The 27118-nt window shown below is 43.8% G+C and overlaps 1 protein-coding gene across 7 annotated transcripts in view; it reads left to right on the top strand.

Moving 5' to 3' along the window:
• EML1 (EMAP like 1) overlaps positions 1 to 27118 on the top strand; it is a 215518-nt gene that overhangs the window by 174042 nt on the left and 14358 nt on the right. For all 7 annotated transcript variants that reach the window (XM_030558764.1, XM_030558768.1, XM_030558767.1 and 4 more), the window contains 4 exons: positions 11489 to 11588; positions 22359 to 22513; positions 23945 to 24070; positions 24376 to 24507. In XM_030558764.1, coding sequence (XP_030414624.1) covers positions 11489 to 11588; positions 22359 to 22513; positions 23945 to 24070; positions 24376 to 24507 — 513 coding nt within the window. The remainder of the gene's footprint in view (positions 1 to 11488; positions 11589 to 22358; positions 22514 to 23944; positions 24071 to 24375; positions 24508 to 27118) is intronic.

The following is a 27118-nucleotide window of genomic DNA, read 5'->3' as shown; positions in this document are numbered from 1 at the left end:
GCTTGTACTCCTTAGTCCTCCAGCAGCACAGCCTCTCATTCTCAGCTCCTTGTGCCTCTTGCTCCCAGCTCCTCACACGCACTTCCTCTCCTCTGGCTCCTCCCCACCTGACTGGAGTGAGCTCCTTTTTAAACCCAGGTGCCCTGATTAGCCTGCCTTGATTGGCTGCAGGTGATCTAATCAGCCTGTCTGCTTTAATTGGTTCTAGCAGGTTCCTGATTATTCTAGTGCAGCCCTTGCTCTGGTCACTCAGGGAACAGAAAACTACTCATCCAGTGACCAGTATATTTGCCCTCTACCAGACTTCTGTACCCCACTGGCCTGGGTCTGTCACATATCCCTCCCCCCTGCGCAACACCAAGGCTTTGGGCAGCTTGGGAAGCCAGACAGTGCACACGTGACAAACCATCGGCATTGCCGTGATGGCTCCGTGCTCTGTGTTGCACACAGAACTGGAAAGGTTGGAGGGATAAGAACCACCTGGTCACCCTTGTGTTCTTCTCCTTGTTCCGCTGCATCCATTGAAGAGGGGCATGGTCACGAGGACAAATCTGCGCTCGGGCAAGTAGTAGCGCAATGCTTCCATGGTCCATTTTACGGTGAGGCACTCTCTCTCCACCACTGCATATTTTTGTTCCCTCAGAAGGAGTTTCCTACTGAGGTAGAGAATTGGGTGTTCCTCCTCTCCGACCATCTGTGATAGAATGGCCCCCAACCCTACTTCCGCTTCATCTGTCTGCAGGATAAATTCCTTGGTGAAATCAGGGGCTATCAGTATGGGGTTACTGCAGAGGGCAGTCCGTAGGTCTGTGAATGCTTCCTCTGCTGCGTCAGACCATCTCCTCAGATCAGGTCAATGGGCTTTCACTAGGTCTGTCAGGGGGCTTGCCCTTGTGGCAAAGTGGGGGATAAATCATCGATAATACCCCACTACACCTAGGAATGCCCGGACTTGTTTCTTGCGACGTGGTCAGGGCCAATTTTGGATGGCCTCCAACTTGTTCACTTGGGGTTTTACCAGACCTTTCCCCCCAGTGTAGCCAAGATATTTGGCCTCTGTAAACCCAACAGCGCACTTGGCAGGGTTTGCTGTAAGGCCAGCTTGCCTGAAGGTATCAAGGACTGCCTCCACCTTCTCTAGGTGGGTTTTCCAGTCTGGGGTATGAATGACCACATCATCCAAGTAGGCAGCAGCATAACTATTATGCGGGCGTAATAGCTTGTCCATGAGGCGCTGGAAAGTAGCTGGGGCCCCATGTAGTCCAAAAGGGAGGATAGTATATTGAAAAAGTCCCTCTGGTGTAGAGAATGCAGTCTTTTCCTTTGCATCTTCCGCAAGAGGAATCTGCCAGTACCCCTTTGTCAAGTCTAGAGTAGTCAAATACCGGGTATTACTCAGACGGTCCACTAGCTCATCTATGTGAGGTATGGGGTATGCGTCAAACTGGGATACTTCGTTTAGTCGTTTAGTTGCAAAACCTTGTGGTGCCACCAGGTTTGGGCACCAGCACGATTGGGCTGGACCAATGACTGTGGGATTCTTCGATGATCCCCAACTCCAGCATTTTTTTTCTTCTGCTTTTATTTCCTCCCTTTTGGCTGCTGGCACCCGATAGGGCCTCATTGTTATTCTGGCCCCAGGGTTCGTGACAATGTGGTGATACGTCTCAGTTGTTCGACCCGGTTTTGTTGAGAACACATCTTGGCTCCGGAAGATCATCTCAGATACCTCATTCTTCTGGTCTGGTGTTAAATCGGTAGATACTCTCACCTGTTTGTAAGGCTTGTTTTCCTGGGTTAGGTCTTTTTGGACAGTTATGCACGCCTCTTGTGCATGCCAGGGTTTCAGAAGGTTGATGTGATAAATCTGTTCTTGTTTTCGGCATCCTGGCTGCCGCACCTTGTAGGTTACTTCCCCCACGGGTTCAACCACCTCATAGGATCCCTGCCATTGGGCCAGAAGCTTGCTTTCTGCCATGGGTACCAACACCATCACCCGATCCTCTGGTTGGAACTGTCGGACTTTTGCCTGGCGATTGTAATGGGTTCTCTGGGCCTCCTGTGCCTTTTCCAAATGTTCCCGTACAGTCGGGGTGACCCGAGCTATCCGGTCTCGCATCTGTATTACATGTTCTATTATATTTCTCCCCTCATTGGTTTCCTCTTCCCAGATCTCTTTGGCGATATCTAGTATGCCACGGGGGTGACGCCTGTATAATAACTCGAAGGGGGAAAACCCAGTTGAGGCCTGAGGTACCTCCCGGATAGTGAACATAAGATAGGGTAGTAGAGTGTCCCAATCCTTCCCGTCCCAACTTATCACCTTCTGTATCATAGCCTTGAGGGTTCAGTTAAACCTTTATACCAACCCATCAGTCTGCGGATGGTAGACTGAAGTTCTCAGGGTATGTATATGGAGCAGCGTACAGAGGTCCTTCATTAGCTTTGACATAAATGGGGTTCTTCAAGTGCTTGCTCACATCCATTCCAGTTAGGTGTGCGCACGCCACGTGCACATTCATCGGAAGATTTTTACCCTAGCAACACTCGGTGGGTCGGCTGGGCGCCCCCTGGAGTGGCGCTGCCATGGCACCGGATATATACCCCTGCCAACCCTACCGCCCCTCAGTTCCTTCTTACCGCCCGTGTCGGTCATTGGAACAATGGAGTGCGGTTTTACTGACCTCCACCTCCCTAGCTACTCGTAATTCTCTAGTTATTTTGTTCGAGGTTCCTCAAGGGCTTGGAGCATTTATACCCTCAAGTACGCCGCCCAGCCCTGACCTGGGACCTCAACCTGGTTTTAACCAGACTTATGTCTCCCCCATTTGAGCCGTTAGCAACCTGCTCGCTACTATACCTGTCTTGAAAGACAGCTTTCCTCATAGCCATTACATTGACCTGACGAGTCTCCGAGCTTAGGGCTCTTACGGTGGATCCGCCGTACACTGTGTTTCACAAGGACAAGGTGCAGTTGCGACCACACCCAGCATTCCTCCCTAAGGTGGTTTCGGTCTTTCATGTTAACCAGGACATCTTTCTTCCGGTCTTCTTCCCGAAGCCACACTGAACGCCACGGGAGCAACAATTGCACTCCCTGGACGTCCGTAGAGTGCTCACATTTTATATTGAGCGGACAAAACCGTTTCGTAAAATGCCCCAACTCTTTGTCATGGTAGCAGACTGAATGAAAGGCCTACCTGTTTCCTATCAGAGGATCTCATCTTGGGTGACGGCATGCATCCGCACTTGTTATGATTTGGCACATATTTCCCCAAGCCACATCACTGCGCATTCTACCAGAGCTCAGGCTTCATTTGCTGCCTTCCTGGCTCATGTACCTATCCAGGAGATATGTCATGCAGCTACCTGGTCCTCGGTCCACACCTTTGCTTCGCATTATGCTCTGGTTCAACAGTCCAGAGACGATGCAGCCTTTGGCTCAGCAGTTTTGCATTCTGCCACATCTCACTCTGACCCCACCGCCTAGGTAAGGCTTGGGAATCACCTAACTGGAATGGATATGAGCAATCACTCGAAGAAGAAAAGACGGTTACTCACCTTTGTAACTGTTGTTCTTCGAGATGTGTTGCTCATATCCATTCCAAACCCTCCCTCCTTCCGCACTGTCAGAGTAGCCGGCAAGAAGGAACTGAGGGGTGGTTGGGTCGGCGGGGGTATATATCTGGGGTCATAGCAGCGCCACTCCAGGGGGCGCCCAGCCGACCCACCAAGTGTTGCTAGGGTAAAAATCTTCTGACGAACATGTATGTGGCGCATGCACACTTAACTGGAATGGATATGAGCAACACATCTCGAAGAACAACAGTTACAAAGGTGAGTAACCGTCTTTTCCTTGGTCTGTTAATATCTCCTTTGGTAGCCCCACTCTGCAAAGATCCCCACGCAGCTCTTTGGCTATCGTTTTAGAGGCTGTGTTCCGCAGGGGAACGGCTTCTGGGTAGCGAGTAGCGTAGTCCAAAACAACAAGTATATATTGGTGGCCCTGAGCCGTCTTCTCCAGGGGTCCCACTAGGTCCATGGCTATTCGCTCAAAGGGGACTTCTGTGATGGGAAGGGGTACTAAAGGTGCCCTCAGGTGGGGATGGGGACTGTGCAGCTGACACTCCGGGCAGGACGCACAGTACCTCCGCACTTCTTCATATACTCCGGGCCAGAAGAACCGTAGTAGAACTTGTGCCAGGGTCTTCTCTACCCCCAAATGTCCCCCCAAAAGATGACTATGAGCAAGACTTAATACAGCGTTCTGGTGTTTTTGAGGTATTAGGATCTGCTGTACCTTCTGCCCCTGTACCGGTGCAACTTGGTATAAGAAATTCTTCTTCATTATGAAGTAGGGTCCTGGTCCCTGGGTTTTCCCTTCCACGGGGACCCCATCTATTTCAGTCACCTCCTTTCTAATGTTGTCGTATCTTGGGTCTTCAGCCTGGTCCCGTCCAAAATTTCCTCTCCCGGGGCTAATCTTCCCAAAATCTAGGGGCCCAGTCTCTGTTGCCTCTACTCGTTCAGAAGCGTTAGGGTGGGGGTCAGACTTGGGTGCTTCTCCCTCCTGGGTGGCCTCCTTTTCAGCTGCTCGGGTCTGCTTACCTACGAGAGTGACCCTCTGGCTTTGAGTCAGTATTCGGGTTCCCAAGGCCTTAGCTGCCCTCCTTTCCCTTTTTGACTTTCTACCCTGTCTGGGAATGGAAAATAAATCTGGGGATATTTCAGAGAAGACTGGGGGTTGACAGTCTACTGTGGAAGCCTCACTAACTTCAGGGTTCCCCTTTTCCTCCAATCCTCCTACTGGGAGTAAGTTTCCAAACCCTAGGAAGTACCTCCCTATGAGCACCGGGTATGGAAGTTTAGGGACTACACCTGCTGCTACCTCAGTAGTGTTCCCCTGAATCTCGAGTTTTACTGGGATGCTGGGGTAATAACCAACTGTCCCATGGACGCATGTTATCCCTGTACGCTTATCTCGCAGCAGCTGACTACACTTGACGAGCTTCCCTGAGACAAGCGTGATAGCACTCCCCGAATCAACCAGTGCCATGGTCTGTACCCCATTTAGTTTCACTGGTCTGGTGTACAAATATGGGGTTAGTGAGACGCCCACAAGGTAGATTAGGAAACATGGATCTGCCCAGTTCCTCAGCTTACACTGTATCGGCTCCTCAGCATTGGGACACTGTGCAGCTATATGTCCCCACTCCCCACAGGCATAACATCTGTATGGAGCCCTAGGCATTCCCCGATCTCTTGGTTTGGGCAATCTAACATCATGATCCTCTTCTCCCTCCGTGCTCTGACTCTTTGTGGCGTCTGGTGAGCCTTCAGCCCCTCTCTTTTTCCATCTGGGCCCTCCTGGTGGCCCAGTCACCCGAGCTCTAAGGCTTGGTGCTACTAGTTTAATCCGGGGTGCCTCTTCCTTAACTGGTCAGGTCAGCTCCCTTGCCGTCCTTCGCCTCCCTACCAGTGCAACAACCTCATCATAGGTGGAGGGTTCGTTGTGGCTTACCCAGGCATGAAGGTCTGACGGTAGTCCCCTCATGTATCAACCGATGACCAGAACCTCTAGTATCTCTTCCGGACTCCGGGATTCCGTTCGCAACCACTTTCGTGCGAGATGGATGAGGTCATACAATTGGGACCGCGGGGTTTTGTTTTCCTGGTACCTCCACTTGTGATACCACTGGGCCCGCACTGGGGTCATTACCCCAGATCTGGCCAGGATCTCTGCTTTCAGCTGGGGGTGGCCTGCTGCAGCCTCTTCAGGCAGATCATAGTAAGCCTTCTGGGCCTCCCCACACAGGAATGGGGCAAGGATGCCAGACCACTGATCTCAAGGCCAGGCCTCCTGTAGGGCTGTCCTCTCAAAGGCCAGAAGGTATGCCTCTACATCATCCTCCCGCGTCATTTTCTGCAGCCAATGGCTGGCCCGTATGATCTGCGTCCCATCATGGCCGCGGTTCAGCTCTGTAAGGGTCTTTACCTGGTTTACCAGTTCCCGCAACATAGCCTGGTCTTGAGAAGCCTGGTCTTGAGAAGCCCAGTCTTGAGAAGCCTGAAGGAATGTCTAACATAGTGAATGCTTATGGGAAGGGGGTAGGTTTAGAAGATAAAATAAAAAAGAGCAAATTAAAAATCACTTAGAAAAGTTAGATGCCTGCAAGTCACCAGGGCCTGATGAAATGCATCCTAAAATACTCAAGAAGTTAATAGAGGAGGTATCTGAGCCTCTAGCTATTATCTTTGGAAAGTCATGGGAGACGGAAGAGATTCCAGAAGACTGGAAAAGGGCAAATATAGTGCCCATCTATAAAAAGGGAAATAAAAACAAGGAAACTACAGACCAGTTAGTTTAACTTCTGTGCCAGGGAAGATAATGGAGCAAGTAATTAAAGAAATTATCTGCAAACACTTGGAAGGTGGTAAGGTGATAGGGAATAGCCAGCATGGATTTGTAAAGAACAAATCGTGTCAAACCAATCTGATAGCTTTCTTCGATAGAATGATGAGTCTTGTGGATAAGGGAGAAGCGATGGATGTGGTATACCTAGACTTTAGTAAGGCATTTGATACGGTCTCGCATGATATCTTTATCGATAAACTAGGCAAATACAATTTAGATGGGGCTACTATAAGGTGGGTGCATAATTGGCTGGATAACCGTACTCAGAGAGTAGTTATTAATGGCTCCCAATCCTGCTGGAAACGTATAACAAGTGGGGTTCCACAGGGGTCTGTTTTGGGACCGGCTCTGTTCAATATCTTCATCAACGACTTAGATGTTGGCATAGAAAGTATGCTTATTAAGTTTGCAGACGATACCAAACTGGGAGGGATTGCAACTGCTTTGGAGGACAAGGTCAAAATTCAAAATGATCTGGACAAATTGGAGAAATGGTCTGAGGTAAACCGGATGAAGTTCAATAAAGACAAATGCAAAGTGCACCACTTAGGAAGGAACAATCAGTTGCACACATACAGAATGGGAAGAGACTGTCTAGGAAGGAGTATGTCAGAAAGAGATCTAGGGGTCATAGTGGACCACAAGCTAAATATGAGTCAACAGTGCGATACTGTTGCAAAAAAAGCAAATGTGATTCTGGGATGCATTAACAGGTGTGTTGTAAACAAGACACGAGAAGTCATTCTTCTGCTCTACTCTGCGCTGGTTAGGCCTCAACTGGAGTATTGTGTCCAGTTCTGGGCACCACATTTCAAGAAAGATGTGGAGAAATTGGAGAGGGTCCAGAGAAGAGCAACAAGAATGATTAAAGGTCTTGAGAACATGACCTATGAAGGAAGGCTGAAAGAATTGGGTTTATTTATTTTGGAAAAGAGAAGACTGAGAGAGGGGACATGATAGCAGTTTTCAGGTATCTAAAAGGGTGTCATCAGGAGGAGGGAGAAAACTTGTTCACCTTAGCCTCTGATGATAGAACAAGAAGCAATGGGCTTAAACTGCAGCAAGGAAGATTTAGGTTGGACATTAGGAAAAAGTTCCTAACTGTCAGGGTAGTTAAACACTGGAATAAATTGCCTAGGGAGGTTGTGGACTCTCCATCTCTGGAGATATTTAAGAGTAGGTTAGATAAATGTCTATCAGGGATGGTCTAGACAGTATTTGGTCCTGCCATAAGGGCAGGGGACTGGACTCGATGACCTCTCAAGGTCCCTTCCAGTCCTAGAGGCTATGAATCTATGAATCAGCAGGCGATTAGTCTCTTGCTGCAGCTGCACTGCTTCCTGTTGGGCAGCTGCCTGGACACAGGTAGCCTCCTGCTGGGCCACCGTAGCTTGTATCAATGCCTGTACTAAGTCATCCATTGTGGTGGAAAAAAAAACAAACCCTCTACCTTTTTTTTTTTAAATCACCTTCCTTCTTCTGCCGCACTGTGCACACCAAATCCCACCCCTGACACCAGCTGTGACAAAGTTCCTCCTCTACCTTGGTGGGTCCTGCGCTTATTGGCATATTTGCTCACCTCAGTGATCTTCCCCACAGTCTGGATCAACTCCTCCTGTGTATGATAAGGAGTTGGGAGGTTTGGGGGGGACCCGGGCCTGCCCTCTACTCCGGGTTCCAGCCCAGGGCCCTGTGGATTGCAGCTGTCTATAGTGCCTCTTGTAACAGCTGCATGACAACTACAGCTCCCTGGGCTACTTCCCCATGGCCTCCTCCCAACACCTTCTTTATCCTCACCACAGGACCTTCCTCCTGGGGTCTGATAACGCTTGTACTCCTTAGTCCTCCAGCAGCACAGCCTCTCACTCTCAGCTCCTTGTGCCTCTTGCTCCCAGCTCCTCATACGCACTTCCTCTCCTCTGGCTCCTCCTCACCTGACTGGAGTGAGCTCCTTTTTAAACCCAGGTGCCCTGATTAGCCTGCCTTGGTTGACTGCAGGTGTTCTAATCAGCCTGTCTGCCTTAATTGGTTCCAGCAGGTTCCTGATTACTCTAGTGCAGCCCCTGCGCTGGTCACTCAGGGAACAGAAAACTACTCATCCAGTGACCAGTATATTTGCCCTCTACCGGACTCCTGTACCCCACTGGTCTGGGTCTGTCACAATACCTTGCAACGCCAGCTTCAGCAATGCCATCTGAACACTTGTTCTCACTTTCAGGTGACACTGTAAATAAGAAGCGAGCTGCATTATCTCCTGTAAATGTAAAGCAACTAGTTTGTCTTAATGATTGGCTGAACAAGAAGTAGGACTGAATGGACTTTTAGGCTCTGAAGTTTTACTTTTTTTGTTTTTGAGTGCAGTTATTTAAAAAAAATTCTACATTTATGATAAAGAGAAAGCACTACAGTACTGGTATGAGGTAAATTGAAAAATACTGTTTCTTTTGGTTCTCTTTTTTACAGTGCATATATTTGTAATAAAAAATAATATAAAGTGAGCACTGTACATTTTGTATTCAGTGTTGTAACTGAAATCAATATATTTGAAAATATAGAACATCTAAAAATAAATTTAAATTGATAATTCTATTATTGATTAACAGTGTGATTAAAACTGTGATTAATCATGGCAATTTTTTTATCTCACAATTAATAAAAAAAATTAATAATTTGACAATCCTACATTAAGTAGTAAATCCTTATACAGACTTCTTCTCTTTGTTGCTGTTACATATATTTAATTGAAAGGGTTTAAAATGACATTTACACTTTTGTACTTTACTATACATATTCTCCTCTGATATTCTTTCAGCGATAACTTTTCAATCTCTGGATAGTGGTCATAATATGCAGTGTGTGTCACCTGGATTCTTCAGAGTCTGAGAGGAATGGCAGCACCTCTGTTCTTTTCTGAATGCTTCAAAGCCTTGTCAGCATACAAAAGTCTGGGGATCCTTACAGCTAGCAGCATTTCAGTACTTGAGTTAATAGCTGATTGGTTTACTCAGGTGCTGGTGAAACAGAAATCTATAGGCTATATCCAAAGAGTTAGCCAGCCCTCACAGCAGACATTTCTCTTCGTCCTGCGGAGCCCACAGTCAGTCAGCCATAGGGCTGTCTTTAACTTCTATATCTATAACCTTCCCTCCCCCCCAGCTCTGATTGACTAAGCTCTCAAATGATAAGTATGGGTGGGACCTGCAAAACTTACTCCTGGGGGAATTCCTCTGTCCACATAATTTTGTATTTTCCCGCATAAAATACATTCTGCTCAAGAAGTTCTGCTGTTCCTCCTTTTGCCCAATGCAGCTGGCTGTTCTGGCATCATAGCGGCCCGTGGTGGGCAAAATGCAGAACTACATCACTTCTGGAACAGAATGTATTTTCTGTGGGGCAAAAAAAATTCTCTGCCCAGTGCTGCAGAATTCCTCCAGGAGTAGAAGTTCATCACAGCACCCTGCCCATGGAGCCAGGTTAGGACAGAGCGAAGCACACAGGAATTCTGGGGGATCATAGACTGAGGTTCAGAATGGGTAGTGGGGGGACAGACTGGGGCATGGACTCAGGAGCTAGTGGAGTGACAGAACTGAGCCTGGGGATGGGGGAGAGGGGCTACAGAGACATATGGAGATAGGAGGGTGGGGACGGGCAGATGTGCTTGATTGAATAGGAGGGGCTTGGGGTCAGCCAGGGTCTTCATGGGGGAGGTTTCCCAACTCCCTAACAATCCCTGCCCAAAAAACCTTCTCGCACCCACACCCAACACCCTCCAGGTTCACTCCTAGGCTCCTTCCCTCTCCCTCAGCTCTTCCATAACCCCTGACTCCCCCAAACCTTGCACTGCTTCTGACAGGTGCACGAAATACTGTTCTGTATTATAATTTAAATGAATTACTCAAAGTTCTGTATTAATATGCCTAGTAAGGAATTCATTTGTCAAATTTTTTTTTACCAGACTCTTTATTTTTGGTCTGTATTGTTACAGACATTCTTGCTGACATATTTTGAAATAAATTATCAAAATAATTGATTATCAGAGGGTAGCCGTGTTAGTCTGGATCTGTAAAAGCAGCAAAGAATCCTGTGGCACCTTATGGACTAACAGACGTTTTGGAGCATGAGCTTTCGTGGGTGAATACCCACTTCCTCAGATGCATGTGCATGTGATTCACCCACGAAAGCTCATGCTCCAAAACGTCTGTTAGTCTATAAGGTGCCACAGGATTCTTTGCTGCTTTTACAAAATAATTGAAACTGGCATGATTATATTGTGTTATTTTGACAAATAAAATATGTAGAATTTTGAAGAATTTTTCAAATAGTGTGTGCAGAATTTTTAATTTTTTGGAGCAGAATTCCCCCAGGAGTAAAAACTGCTTGCCCTAAATGAAAACATCTTATGCAGCTTCACAAACAACTGCTGATTATGCTTAGTAACTGCCATGCCCTACTTCTGGATGTTCCTGTGCCCTTTAGCTGAGTTTCTCTGGACTTATGCACAAAACATAGCATATTCAGAAAAAAAAATCCATGTCTCCTCCCCACTGCTTCCCTTCCTTTCTTTGGGCTAATTTTTTTTGAAATGCTGCAGTATAAAGCATGAGAGCTATGCATGTTCTGGTTGGCTTCTACTTTTTAAAATCTGTCTCCTTAAGCAAGCCAAGTTGAAGAAAATTACTCAAATAATTGTAAATTTATAAACATATTAAAGTTGGAACTCTTAAATATGTGCCTTGACATTTTCTGTTTTCATTTTTAAATGCATTTTTAAGGATAGCCTCTGTTAAGCTGAGAAAGTATTACAGATGCATTTGTTACCTCCAGAACAAATATACCTGGAGCACCTACACCTCACAGAACTTCCTCATTGTTCTTCAAAGAAATCTCAAGCTTTTCTGAGAGTGTTTGCAGAACTTAATTTCTGAAAGCCTATACTAGCTCCTGCTTTTTTTTTCAGATGAATAAAAAGAAAATATTACAGTATTAATATTAGGACTAAATTGAATTAAATATAGACAACTAAAAGGAATGGACTATGTGTTGCTGTAAATGTACTAATTCTCTACCATACAGAAACAAGAGAAGCCAAAGTTTGTCCTGTGTGTGACCTTTTCTGAAAATGGTGATACAATTACAGGAGACTCAAGTGGAAACATCTTAGTTTGGGGAAAAGGTAAGACAAGACAGATTATAATAGTGCATTGTATACTATATTGAAATAGAACAACTATTTATTTTCTTTCAAGTGGTTTGTGCACGTATACATTCCACTGTAAGTGTATCTGTGCCCAGTGCATTTGAGTCAGATAATTTTCACAGCAGTACCACTAGGCAGCACATGCGACCCTGCCCTCCTTGTGGTTAGAGCCAAGGGCATAAAAGGGGTGTGATTGCTGCCTCCTTCTCAGTTCCTTCTTATGGCAAGAACTGGAGCTCTCCATCACTCTTGAGCCTCAGTTAGCCAGCTTAGAAAGACAATTTCTCACTTTGTATATAGACTCATAGACTTTAAGGTCAGAAGGGACCATTATGATCATCTAGTCTGACCTCCTGCACAGTGCAGGCTACAGAATCTCACCCACCCACTCCTGTATCAAACCTGTATCTGAGCCACTGAAGTCCTCAAATCATGGTTTAAAGACTTCAGGGTGCAGGGAATCTTCCAGCAAATGACCCGTGCCCCATGGTGCACAGGAAGGCGAAAAACCCCAGGGCCTCTGCCAATCTGCCCTGGAGGAAAATTCCTTCCCGACCCCAAAGATGACGATCAGCTAAATCCTGAGCATGTGGGCATGAGGACTCGCCAGCCAGATAGCCAGGAAAGAATTCTCTATAGTAACTCAGATTCCACCCCATCTAATATCCCATCACAAGCCATTGGGCATATTTACCGCTAATAGTCAAAGACCAATCTCATTATACCATCCCCTCCCTAAGCTTATCAAGCTTAGTCTTGAAGCCAGATATGTCTTTTGCCCCCACTACTCCCCTTGGAAGGCTGTTCCAGAACTTTACTCCTCTGATGGTTAGAAACCTTCATCTAATTTCAAGCCTAAACTTCCTGATGGCCAATTTATATTCATTTGTTCTTGTGTTCACATTGGTACTGAGCTTAAATAATTCCTGTCCGTCCCTAGTATTTATTCCTCTAATGTATTTGTAGAGAGCAATCATATCTCCTCTCAGCATTCTTTTGGTTAGGCTAAATAAGCCAAGCTCTCTGAGTCTCCTTTCATAAGACAGGTTTTCCATTCCTCAGATCATCCTAGTAGCCCTTCTCTGTACCTGTTCCAGTTTGAATTCATCCTTCTTAAACATGGGAGACCAGAACTGCACACAGTATTCCAGATGAGATCTCACCAGTGCCTTGTGTGACGGTACTAACATCTCCTTAGCTCTACTGAAAATACCTCGCCTGATGCATTCCAAGACTGAGGGCCATGTCACGGCCATATCACATTGGCCATATCACGGCCATATCACATTGGCGGCTCATAGTCATCCTGTCATGAACCAATACTCCGAGGTCCTTCTCCTCCTCTGTTACTTCCAACTGATGCGTCCTCAGCTTATAACAATAATTCTTGTTATTAATCCCTAAATGCATGATTTTGCACTTTTCACTATTAAATTTCATCCTATTACTATTACTCCAGTTTATGAGGTCATCCAGGTCTTCCTGTATGATATCCCAGTCCTTTTCTATATTGGCAATACCTCCCAGCTTTGTGTCATCCGCAGACTTTATTAGCACATTCTCACTTTTTGTGCCACGGTCAGTAATAAAAAGATTAAATAAGATTGGTCCCAAAACCGATTCCTGAGGAACTCCACTAGTAATCTCCCTCCAGCCTGACAGTTCACCTTTCAGTCTGACTCGTTGTAGTCTCCCCTTTAACCAGTTCCTTATCCACCTTTCAATTTTCATATTGATTTCCATCTTTTCCAATTTAGCTAATAATTCCCCATGTGGAACCATATCGAATGCCTTACTGAAATCGAGGTAAATTAGACCCACTGTGTTTCCTTTGTCTAAAAAATCTGTTACCTTCTCAAAGAAGGAGATCAGGTTGGTTTGGCACGATCTACCTTTTGTAAAACCATGTTGTAATTTGTCCCAATTACCGTTGACCTCAATTCCATTAACTACTTTCTCCTTCAAAATGTTTTCCAAGATCTTGCATACTACAGATGTCAAACTAACAGGCCTGTAGTTTCCCAGATCACTTTTTTTCTTTTTCTTAAAGATAGGAACTAGGTTAGCAATTCTCCAGTCCGTTTACAGATTCATTAAAAATTCTTGCTAATGGGCTTGCAATTTAATGTGCCAGTTCTTTTAATATTCTTGGATGAAGATAATCTGGGCCCCCCAATTTAGTCCCATTAAGCTCTTCGAGTTTGGCGTCTACCTCACGTGGTAGTATCTACCTCCATATCCTCATTCCCATTTGTCATCCTACCATTATCCTTAAGCTCCTCATTAGCCTCATTTAATAAGACTCAGGCAAAGTATTTGTTTAGATATTGGGCCATGCCTAGATTATCCTTAACCTCCACTCCATCCTCAGTGCTTAGCGGTTCCACTTCTTCTTTCTTTGTTTTCTTCTTATTTATATGGCTATAGAACCTTTTACTATTGGTTTTAATTCCCTGTGCAAGGTAGCTTTCCTTGCTGATCACTCCCATCTTCCACTCCTTGTAGTCTTTCTGCTTTTTCTTAATTACCTCTCTGAGATGCTTGCTCATCCAGCTTGGTCTACAACTCCTGCCTATGAATTTTTTTCCCTTTCTTGGGGTGCAGGCTTCTGATAGTTTCTGCAACTTTGACTTGAAGTAATTTCAGGCCTCCGCCACCTTTAGATCCCCAAGTTCTTCAGTCCAATCCACTTCCCTAACTAATTTCCTTAATTTTTTTAAGTTAGCTCTTTTAAAATAAAAAAACCTAGTCCCAGATCTGTTTTTGTTTATCCTTCCATTTAGTTTAAACTGAATTAGCTCTTGATTGCTTGAACCAAGGTTAACCCCTACAACCATTTCTTCTAGGAGGTCCTCACTACTCACCAAAACCAAATCTAAAATGGCATCCCCTCTTGTTAGTTCTTCAACTACTTGGTGAAGGAATCCATCAGCTATCGCATCCAGGAAAATCTGAGCTCTATTATTATTACTGGCACTTGACCTCCAGTCTATATCTGGGAAGTTTGTCTCCCATGATCACACAATTCCTATTAGTATTTACTTCATTAAAAACATTTAAAAGGTTTCTATCCATACCCAAATCAGATCCCGGCGGTCTGTAGCACACCCCAAGCACTATCTCAGGGGAGGCTCTAGTAGCTTTCTTCCCCAATGTGATTTTTGCCCAGACAGACTCTTTCTTATCCATTCCATCCCTTCTTATTTCTTTATGGTCTACCTCATCATTGATATACAATGCTACTCCACCACCTTTGCCTTTATTTCTGTCTTTCCTAAACAGCACATACCATTCAATACCTGTACTCCAGTCGTGACTACTATTCCACCATGTTTCTGTTATCCCTATAATATCCGGTTTCACTTCCTGCACCAGTAGCTCTAGTTCCTCCATTTTGTTACCTAGGCTCCTCGCATTGGTGTGCAAACATCTTAATTCTTGTTGTTTGGCTTCACTCACATTCTTTACCTGATTAGGCCCAGATACCACCAGTATCATCTATTAGACTGGTATCTACACTACCCTTCCTCCTTATGTCCATTCTCCTACCCACGGCTGTATCCTTTCTTTCTTCATTTTCTTCCCTCTCAATGTTAAAATCCAGTGTGGAGATTACCTGGAGATCTCCTAACCATCTCCCCCCAATTCCTAGTTTAAAGCTCTCTTAATCAGTTGTGCTAGCCTCCATCCTAGAAGTCTATTTCCCTCCCTACTCAGGTGAAGTCCGTCCCGAGAGAACAGTCCTCTGTCCATGAATGCCTCCCAGTGGCCATGCATCACAAAGCCCTCCTTATAGCACCACTGCCTGAGCCATCCGTTGATCGTCATTATCTTTTCACACCTTTGTTGCCCTTTTCTAGGAACAGGCAGAATCCCACTGGAGATCTCCTGAGCCTCAATTTCCTTAAGCATCTTCCCCAGCCTGGCATAGTCTCCCTTGACACATTCCAGCAAGAATCTAGCCATATCATTCGTTCCCACATGAAGGACAATCAGTGGATTCTTTCCCGCTCCCGTTAGGATCCTCTTCAGCCTCAGGTCCATGTCCCATATCTTAGCACTCGGCAGATAGCGCACTCTTCAGTTCTCTGGATCAGCTCTGGTTACAAGTCTGTATATTCTTCTCAGTAAAGAGTCTCCTATCATGTAGACCTGCCTTTTCCTGGTGATGGTACAATTCTCCAGTCTATCCCCTGTTCCCTCTGGCTGCAAGTCCTCTCGATTCCTATTCATTCTTGCAATCCTCCGCAACCCATCCCGTATCCTCCTGGGGTTCATGTTTGGTGTTATCTCCATTGACTCTTCCCCTTTTCTTATAGGACTAGCTGCTCTTCTCTTCTTCCTTGCCCTCTCACCTTCAGCGATTACCTGCTGTGCCCTGTCTTCATTTTCCAATTCCGCAAACCTGTTCTTGAGCTCTATTTCTCCTTCACAAGTGGTCTTTTCCTGGGCCTGGTTCTCTTAGTCACATGCTTCCACCATCCACTTTCCTCACCTAGCAGTCTCCCCTCAGAGTTCTTTGGTCCTGCTTCCATCTGCAAGTCTGAGCTTTTCCGTTCAGACTCCTCCTGTCTTTGCTCCATCATCCACTTGAACCCCCTTCTAAGCTCAACCAGAGTTTCCACCTGCATCTCCAGTCCTTGGATCTTTTCTTCTGTCAGCTCTATCAGGCAGCACTTCATGCAGATGAAACTCTTATCAGGTACTCCCTCCAGGATCATGTACATGCCGCAGCTTCCACATCCAGTCATCTTCATTGTGTCTTCCACTGCTTGGGTCACTACCACTGCTGCCTCTGTATCTGTCATAGCCGTCTCACCTAAATCCTGTAAATCTGGGAAGCACAAACCAAACCAAAACATCACCACCCACACTAAAACAACCCCCCAACAAACACCAAAACACTGCTAAAGCACGGCACACTCCCTGTCTGATCCTCTGCCTGCCTCTCTCAGTCTTCTCCCAAACTCCCCCTGCAAACTCCCACTCAAACTCCCCTGTTTACAGCTCTGTTTGCTGACTCCTGTGCCGCTGCTGTAGTTATAATTCATTTACTATGGTTATAGTTTAGTAGGCAATTAGCTGACCGTGATTTTAGGGATTTTTGCCATGCAGAAATACCCTGGATTTAAACAGTGTGCCACGTGCAGGGCTGTTATCCCTATCACTGATAAACATAAACGCTGCCTAATTTGTTAGTGTGGAAGAAAACAATCCTCACTCTGCGTTTGTTAGCAACAAGGCAGAGACAGTTTATTACGAGCAATTGCAAGGGAAGACTGTGGTCAGACAGGGGGTCCCCTGACCTTAAGCAGATCTTCCCCCTACAAGCAGTATAAGACATACATCCCGTTACATACATCAACAGCTAACGGTTATCCTTCGATTATACAAATTCCCTCCAGACGCTACCTTATCTCATGTTTCTGCTTAAGTCAGCATTCCATCCTTATCAACTGAAAGCAAGGTGAGAACAGCATCTCCTACAACTCTCTCGTTCTTAGGGTTAGGGTCTTAAATGGTCTAAAGACATCTACCTCCAGTTCCTCCTTTTTCTCTTACTTTTCTGCTTCCACATTAGGGAATTTCTCCTCTGCATGTCTCGCCTAATCAGTTCCCTGATCTCCATGAGATTTCTGTCTGAAGGTTCATCTCCTCTACAAGGTGATGTGTTCCTCTTCAGAGCCTGACCCTGACCACAAGAAAGTAGAGAGGTCCTCCACAAGGAGTGCCCCTCTGGTTGTCACAGCTCCAAAGCTTAGATCCTCCTGTCTTGTGGCTTCATCAAAGCTTTCAAAACTTTCTGAGGCTGATAGGCCACACTCCTAATCTCACAAAAAGTCCTGTGGTGCAAGGTGTGGGCACAAGCACCAACATATTAGTGCCATCTGAGATGGCATTATTGACTCTAGCAGGGCCACTGGGACTGGTGCCATCTCTGTTACCAGAGAGATCTTCAACCCTGGCACTGTTGCATCTGGTACTAGCTCCCCCGGCTGGAAACTTACTTCTGTTGTTGGTGCTGTCAATGCCACAAGCCTTTCATGTGGCAAGAGATTTACTGTGCTTCCCTTTACTGTACTTACCTCTGCTGCATCAGCCAACTCTGACTGCAGCTGCTTCAGCCCTGTCTGCTCCTCCCTTAGGTCCATCAGCTCTTCCAGCACCTGCCACTACAGCTTCTGCATCTTCAGTCCAGTACATATCAGCACTGTCGACATCACCTCATCTTTCATCATTCTGTTCACCTTGTCTGCCCCCTCTGGCACTGTTGGATACTTCTTCAATGTCGGTATTTTGGGGGCAACATGATGTATTTCCAGGGGGTGTTGGAGGTCTGGGCATAGGACTGACTCCCCCATTCACTGAGGAGAGTTACATTTTCTGCTTGTTGGACTCTGACCATGATAGACCTTTTATCTCTAAGGTCTTTCAGATCTCCATGCAGATCTTATTCTAGGGATACGCAGCCCAGGGATCAAAATCACTACACTTATAAGATGCTCCAGTATGGTGCCCTCCACCATGAGCACTACAAAAACGTGGGCCTTGCGGACGTCTCCAAGGCTCTCTGGACCTCCACCAACTACACAATCCGGGAGGAGTCACCTTCTCCAGCTCCTGTAGCTACTTGTGAAGTTCCATGAAACCACAAGGTCACCCCTTGGCAGAATCCACAGACCAAGAAGTATCAACGGAGGAACCTCTGAATATTCCTCCTTGCCTTTCTTCCTTTTCTCCAGAGGAGGCTATCACACTGGAGTCAACTTTGCCTCCACCTGAAGACTTCAAGGTCTTTCAAGACCTTATGAGGAGAGTAGCTGTTTCTTTAGGAGTGCACACAGAACTTGTGCAAAACAACCTGCACAAACTATTAAATATCCTGCAGACTCCAATCCTTCCCAGGGATAAGGAATACTATTGCAGATTCCCTCAGCAGGAACTTGATAGACCATCACAAGTGGTCAATACACAAGGACATTCTGTATCAGATTATCCATCAGTGGCATTATCTGATAATAGACATCTTTGTGACCAGCCTGAACAAGTGCAGGACATTCTGCTCCAGAGCAGTCACAGTCCAGGTTCTTTGACAGACTCCTTCCTTTTCTGTTGGTCAGGTCTTCTATTGTACATATTTCCTCCTGTCTTGGTCACCCCGGGGATGAACCGGAAGCTAGAAAGTGACAAAGTGACTTTAATCCTTAGAGCTCCAGACTGACCAAGACACTACTGGTACACTGTCCTATATCAAGGACCTTCTGTCTAAGGAAACAAGGCAACTTTCTGCACTCCAGCCTACAGTCACTTTACCTCGTTTGCCTGAATGATCTCTGGTTCAGCAAGGAGGAGAGAGTTGGCTCCCAAAATGTCCAAGCCATTTTGGTGTGCAGCAGAATGGACACAACCAGAGCAGCAAAATGAAAAAGGTTCTCAGCCTGAGTTGAGTACCACCAATTGTCACCAAGTAGGGTGGAAATTAGGCATATTATAGAGCACCTGCTGCAGTTGAAATTGTGTGGTCTCTCTGTCAGCTCTGTAAGGATATGTTTAGCCTCCATCTCCACAATATGTTTGCCAGTAGAAGGGCTTTCTATTTTTTTGCATCCCTTATCTGAATTTTTGAAAGGCCTCATTCATATGTACCCTCCCATTTTGATCCTGTATTCTTTTGGGACCTGAATTTTGATTTGTCCTGTTTAATGATTTCCCCCTTCAAGCCCTTAGCACCAACTTTGTTATCATTCCTACTAATAAAGACAGTGTTTCTAGGAGCAATTAGGTCTGCAAGAAGGGTATCAGAGCTCTGGGCATTACTAGTTTATGCCTCATATAATATCCACATTCCATCTCTGTCGAACCTTTCATCTTCAAGGATTTTTTCGAAAACTTGAGATCTAGCAAAGCTGAAGAAAGGCATCATAACTTTGGATGTAAAGAGGACTCTATCCTTTTATGTGGACTGCACAAAGTCTTTTAGTTTGTCTCCAAACACTTTGTAACCTTCACTGAAAGGATTATGGGCATCCAATTACAGATCAGTGCATATTTCTCTGGATTTCTGACTGTATCAAGCTCTGCTATAATCTAGCAAAGGTTGCTCCTCCTCTGAGAATAACAGCCCATTCCACTAGGCCTCACTTCACTTTGTCAGCCTTTCTGGGTAACATCCTGATAACGGATGTCTACAAGGCAGCAATGTGATTGTCAGTACATACCTTTTCTAGACACTATGCTATCGCTCAAGCTTCCTGGAATTATGCCAGTTTCAGCAAATCAGCGCTGAAGTCTCTCTTCAAATAATCTGAAGTTACACCACCTATAAGGAACTGCTAGTGAGTCACCTATAGTAGAATGTATATGTACACAATCACTCAAAGGAGAAAAAACAGTTACTTATCTGTACAGTAACTGTTGTTCTTCGAGATGTTTTGTGCACACATGCATTCCACAGCCCTCCCATCATTCCTGCTACTTTGGGCATTAGTTAGATGGTGGGTGTGAAGGAATGTAGAGGAAGGCAGCATCTACACCTCTTTTATGCCTTTGACTTTGAGCATCGGGGAGCAGGGGCACGTGTGCCACCTAGTGTTACTGCTGGCAAAAATCTCTGACTTGAGTGCATTGGGCACACATACACCTATGGTGCCCAACACATATCAAAGAACAATAATTATTGTACAGATAAGTAACAGTTTTTAAAAATGTTGCTGTGAATTTTTAGGCAAAAATTACTACATTTTTAACAAGGATAAACTTGGCTTCTCTGGGGGCCTCTGCCAAAGTCTAATAAAATAGGATTTGATTTTCTGTTCCCAGGTTTTAGCAACTGTATGTTTGGCAATTGTAGCACCAAACTGAAATGTAATGTGCTCTCTGTTTTCAAGTGTTAAATTGCAGAACCCAAGATGAAAATACAAACAAACTGTTATGCAGAGTGTTATGGATATTACTGACAAATATGAGAAGTGGCAGAAAAAGTTCTTTTATTTAATCAAAATAAGTACAAGCTACAGTATGAACACTATAGGTCTAGTTTCCTTATGGTGATCACATGTACTACTGAAGTTATGGCTGTGTATTGATAGGAGAGCAGGTCCCTTAAAAATTAACAAAAACCCCTTGACAGACTATTTGAGGTATCACAATAGTAGTAGGCCTGAAAAGGTTCCAGTGCTTTTATAAAAGAACAATTAGAACAACTAAAAATGATAATATGCTGTTGCTCTATTTGCACTATTTATTGATCTGAATCTGCAATTTTAATTAAAGAAACACCACCTCCCTCAATTTCATTCTCTAATAAAATGTGAGAGGTAAACAGAGTGGTTCAGATTTTTAAGAAAACAATTGTGGATAGCTTCATGATCCCTCACTAATTCTCTGTTTTTGTGATTTCTAGAAAGAAAAACCTCTATCTTAGGCTTCAGGCAACAGTATTTGCATGAAGACAAACAGCAACAATACCCTAAGGTTATTTACTGCTGGGGGGGAGAATGGGGGAGGAGAACCCCCCAACAGTGTCTGCCAGCAAAGGGAGATGGGATATGGGTCATAGGCACCTCTGTTCCATCTCCCAAGAGACTGAAAATCAACTCTGTAGGGCAGAGGAGGAAGGGTTGGTGAAATCCTCAGACAAGGCAGTATGAACTGAAACCCCAATGATCTACCCTTGTAGAGCTTTGCCCACCTGAGTGCTGCTGTCAGCCCATCTCTGCTTCTGCTTCTGCTCCTCACAGGCACTTTGTACTGCTGTTGGGGAAGACAGAGGAAACAGTATTGTAGCTCAGCTCCTTTCTCTCTCTTCTCTTTCCTCAGATCTCCACCAGTCATACCTCAAAGCAAGAGATTTGACACCCACCCACTCCAAATGGAGTTAGACGGTCTGGGCTAGGAACTACACAGCTGTTTCCTCTCCCTTCCTCCCAGCTATCCTTTTGTGCGATTGGAAAGGGAGTAGGGGTAAACAGGTGGGCGGGCAGCAGCCAGTGGCTTTGCATGGGGAGCACAGTTCTCAGGAGGTCAGTTTGAGTTCATGCTAGTTGGCCCACTAGTTTCTCCTATGACCGGCAGCACTCTTCTTCCCCCCACAGACAATTTTAAATCTTTTTTGGGTGGTGGGAGAAGGTGGTAGTAGCAGGGGGAATATTTACCCTTGCAAAGACTGCCTCACCTGGCTAATTCTTTGGGGGACAAGCACAAGTGTTTTTTCCTTCCCTATCGCTGTGCTGCAGATTTTTTGATTTTTGCTGCTGTTTGAAGGCAAATATTGCTTCTACCTTCTTATAATATCCTAAGTGGAAGGCTTTTCCTCTCCTAAAAACAGGAAACAGAGAAGAATGTTATGATCCAAACAAATTAAATTTATCTACAGTTAAAATAACCATGATTAAAAAGCAAACAAACAATATCAGTTTCTTAACTTATATTGGCCCCTCACTTTTTAAGATGTAAGGATTGCTTAAAAAAAGTTACCCATGGTTGGCTGTGGAAAATGCAAGTTTAAATAATGGAAATGTTAATATTTTCTCCTTGTCGTTCACAATCATTGCGATTCTCAATTGCAAGTAAAACCTGTAAGTCAACGTAGTTGGATATATGCCACTTAAGAGATTTACTCTTCGAGCTATGATACATATAACCGTTGACTATAACTCCAGACTTGAGGTTGCTGTGAAAAATAAATTAAAAATTATCCAATGAAATAAATATTTCAGTAATAACCTTTTTTCTCCTTATGTCTAGGTACAAATAGAATAAGCTATGCACTTCAAGGAGCCCATGAAGGTGGCATTTTTGCACTTTGTATGCTGCGAGATGGTACACTGGTATCAGGAGGTGGAAAAGACAGAAAACTAATATCTTGGAATGGGAATTATCAAAAACTTCACAAGACTGAGGTGATATTACTGATCTTTAAATTTTACTTATTACTTTGAGTGGAAAATTAAAAAGAACTTTCTTATGAACTCTGCTCCCTAAATCGGTACTCTTGTTTAGGACTCCTCATTTTGTGGCAGTCCCAGTCAAATCAATAAATAGAATCTGATTCTTATCACTTAAATGATACATTAACTGATATGTTAAACAATCTTTTTTAATTTAATACATCCATTAGTTGGTAGGAAAGCTCCTAATTACATTTTGCTTATATAAATTCTGCCCTTCTTTGTCAAATTATTAATAGTGACAGGCATTTTTAAATGTCAGGTTATTACAGCGCTTGGGAATAGTAAATACTAAACTACTTTCACACTTTTTATTTTCCAAAACCATGATGGTGATGATGATGGTTTTTATCACTTTCCATGCTCGGTCTTAGTCCAGCGGTGAATTTTAACATTTTTTTACTAAAATTTCTTGAGCTGTTATGTAGGAATTTGCAAATTCAAACTTTATATGGGAATAGTCCCAGTGAGTGCATTTGTTATATCTGAAAAAGCAAACAGAGTTATGTGACCATTTAGACATTGTGTAAAGAGCATGATCAGAGGAAAACTATATATTCTGGTGGGTGAACGGTACTAGATATTGTAGAGGCATTGCACGTGCATTGGCAACTTGGGTAGTGTGTCAGTTTTCTAAATCAAGTAAGAACACCTGCTGTTGGGCTTTCCTTGACTTTAACCACTGAAAATGTTCAGACTTCCTGCTCAGTTATTCTCAGCCCCCTCTCCCCCCAATAATGTTTTTTTAATAGTGTCTTATTATTAAATCACTTATTCTATTCAGATTTTCCACATTGTTGAGCTCTACGCATAGATTGCACTGGAATCTTCTAGGAAGCAGAAAGTTGGGTGCAGTGTACACTTGCAGAAGCAATAGATGCTATACTTATGCACAACCTGTCAGTACCTCCAAGAGCAGCTTAGTGATTTTTAATTTCTTTAAAAAAGAAAAAGATTTTGTATACAAAAAGACTTGATACAATATTAATGTTTCGCAGTTTATAAAATGTGGCTGAGTTAACTGCTATAGGAAACATAACATTTTCATTTGCTGACTTACTTGGTTTTAGTTGTGCAGATTTCATGTCCCATTACTGTAGATGCCTTTTTGTGTAGTATTATATAAATTATCGTAGCTCTATTGAAGTCAGTGGAGCTATGACAGTTTGCACCAGCTGAGGATCTGCCCCTGGTGTCCTATATTCTTTTATATTAAGTTGTATAGCCCTATATTTGACAAGACTCAGAGCTGTGTGACTGCTTTAAAAAAATTAAGTTGTAAGGCATATATCTTAAAATAAATACTTTAAAAAACAAATTAACACTTGAGAAACCATTTTGTACCATCTGACTTACCAGTCCATTTATCTATTATGATCACAGATTCCAGAGCAGTTTGGTCCAATAAGAACAGTAGCAGAAGGGAAAGGTGATGTTGTATTGATAGGCACTACTAGAAACTTTGTTCTACAAGGCACTCTATCAGGAGACTTTTTTCCAATTACCCAGGTGAGTTGTTTCCTTGCAAACTAATAAAAAACATTAATTTTTTAAAATATGTAACTGCAATAATAGAACTTGTCTAATTTTATGAAAATACGGAACTATTTAATTAATTTACTAGCACAGTGACTTCAGCAATAAAGAATCTGATCAAATAAGTACATATAAAAACTCAGCAGAATTTCTGAAGGCTTATTTAGACAGTAAGCTAATTTTAATCATATTAATTGGGAAGAATTAAACTTCGTTAAAGGAGTTAACTTGAATGTTACTGTCCATCATCTGAAGAAACTTTGTTTGTATTTGTATAGGGTCACACTGATGAGCTATGGGGACTAGCCATCCATCCCTCTAAACCTCAGTTTTTCACTTGTGGACATGACAAACACATTACTCTCTGGGATGCTACCAGTCATCGTCCTATCTGGAACAAAATTATAGAGGTATATACTATTAAGCCCTCACTCTTCTTTTTCATAGAATAAGGGTTTTCAAATAAGTTAATTTAAAAAAAATGTTTTTGTTAGATTATAATGGGAGGGGAAGAATCAGTGAGATAGTTATATAATTTAACTTTTTGAAAATGTTTGTACAATTCTAAAACCTGTAGCAGTGTTAAGCCAAACATTCTAAACCACTGACCTGTTCGCTAACCCAAAGCTAACTTGGCTGCGGTATAATACGAAAAGTATACTGTGCTTTAGGCACTTAATTTTATTCAGAATTAGAATCACAAAACTGAAACTGGAAGACTTTGGCATTTTATCATTTTTGAGAAGTGGCAGATGTGCACAGCCTAATAATTAATAGTTTATATGAAGGAGCAATGCACACTATGGGGGTGTGATTTCTAAAGCTCACTGACGTGTTCTAAAGCTCACTGACGTGTTACACATTAATTGGTCTCTGTAGACCTGCTGTGTAATGCTAAGTGCACTAAGGAATGTTTAGTACACAGCCGCAGGATCTACACAGATCAGTTAATGCCACAACATGTTAGTGCACTTTAGAAATCACACCCGTGTAGGACACATTACCCCATTGTGTAGACAAGCCCTAAGTCTTCGAACTAATTTCCAACCTTCTCCCCTCTCTGGTATGCAACTTTTGTTATATGGATATTGAGGGAGTATATTGATGCAGGGTCTAAATTTCTTACTTGTACATGTAATTTAGGTCACCTAATTCTGCATTTGGGAACTCATATTGTTATGTTATAATGTATCTGTTTTTGAGCACTTAAAAGAAGAAATAAGTACTGATTTAGTCCTTTTTTAATGCCTGGTATAGCTTGTTTCCTTTTCAACAATCTAGATAGATAAGATATCACTCAGGGGAGGTTAGTGCTGTTTATAGGAAACAAACTAAGGATTCTGCTCCTCAGCTATGGAAATCCACCATCACAGCTACCCAGCAGTCTGTATTTATAATCTTCTTTTTACAGTAAACAGTGAGTAGATTCTTCATATGAGCCATGTAGTGCCCTGTGGTGACTTAAGCTACTTCTCAGTTTTCCCTTCTTGCCCTCTTTCACAGGTCAGGGCAACTACACTTGCATTCTCCCTCCACAATCCACCTAGGGCACCCACTTAAAGATTACTGGATCTTAGCCATTACCTGTCTTGGGCAAAGACCCATGTCTCTCTGCCTCCTGACTTGGGTGGTAAGGCTGCAAGGCTTTCTGATTTACACTGATATTCCTAGCAAGCCAGACTGCCTAAATGGCCAGCATCTGCTCTTCGCTTTCTCTCCAAAGACTATGAAGAGAGCAATTGTCAGCCATTATAAATTACCACACAGTCCTTTATAAGTGAGCACATTTATTCTTAAGGTGAAAGCATTACAAAAAAACCACATTAAAAAAAATAAAAGAACCTACATGGATGCTAAAAAATTTACTAGAGATTACCCAACTCCAGCCTTGGGCTCTGCTAGGTGTCAGTCCCTCAAAACCTACAACTGGGTTTTCCCTGTGATTACAAGTTCATAACTGTCTTAGATTCAGAACAAGAACCAAGTCAGGCAGAGAAGCTGTTTCTTTATACAGCTTGGAGCCTTTAATCTTGGTCTTTGGTGACAGATAAACAGCAGACAAAGACCCTCTCCTCATAATGTAGCTTCAACGGGCTAGGTTTTTGCATAATTGAAGTTGGGTGATTTGCATTAACCTCTCCCTAGGGTATCCCAGGAAATCCACTTAACACTTATTGTCCCAAAAGTCCATTCTGCCTGCAGAATTTTCAGTATACTCCTTTGAACTCTGAGCCCTCACATCACATGTTCCCCCAAAGGTTATATTCAATCCAATTCCAGGAGCACACTAATAGGTAACCTTAATACACTTAAGGTTTTTTAGTAACATTGCAGGAAATTTCCATATCTGTAATACCCTCCATAAAGGGGAAAAGTTCGACAGTAACTTATAAAGTAAATTTTAAAAAATCTGGCATGGGTTCTCCATCAGCCACCCAAGCTCTCAAGTGAAAACTACCACACTAACAAAGGGCTGGTCTACACTATACAGTTAAGTCAACATAAGGCAGCTTATGTCGACTTAATTATGTCAGTGTCTACACAACAGCCTTCCTCCCACCGACATAAGGCCTGGTCTACACTGAGGGGGAAGGGGGAAATCGATCTAAGTTACGCAAATTCAGCTACATGAATAACATAGCTGGATTCAACGTACTTAGATCTACTTACCGTGGTGTCTTCACTGCGGTAAGTCGATGGCTCTTGACTCTGCCTGCGCCTCTTGCCCTGGTGAAGTACTGGAGTCGATGGGAGAGTGCTTGGCGGTCAACTTATCGCATCGAGACTAGACGCGATAAATCAACCCCTGCTGGATCAAATGCTGCCCCTTGGTCCAGCGGGTAATGTAGACAAGCCCTAAGAGCCCTACTTCACTGACATAATAACTCCACCTCCACGAGGTGTAAGGCTTATGTTGTGTAGTTAGGGCAACACTGCATCCCTTACATCAACAGGAGCCGTAAAATTGACAAGAAAGCCAGGCAGCTAGAGCCCAGCTCCCCTGGAGATCTGGGCGTCTGG

The sequence above is a fragment of the Gopherus evgoodei genome, chromosome 4 (genome assembly GCF_007399415.2).
Source record: "Gopherus evgoodei ecotype Sinaloan lineage chromosome 4, rGopEvg1_v1.p, whole genome shotgun sequence".
In the NCBI taxonomy this organism is placed as follows: Eukaryota; Metazoa; Chordata; order Testudines; family Testudinidae; genus Gopherus; species Gopherus evgoodei.
Note: the sequence above shows the minus strand (reverse complement) of the source record. Positions and strands in the feature narration are given on the sequence as shown.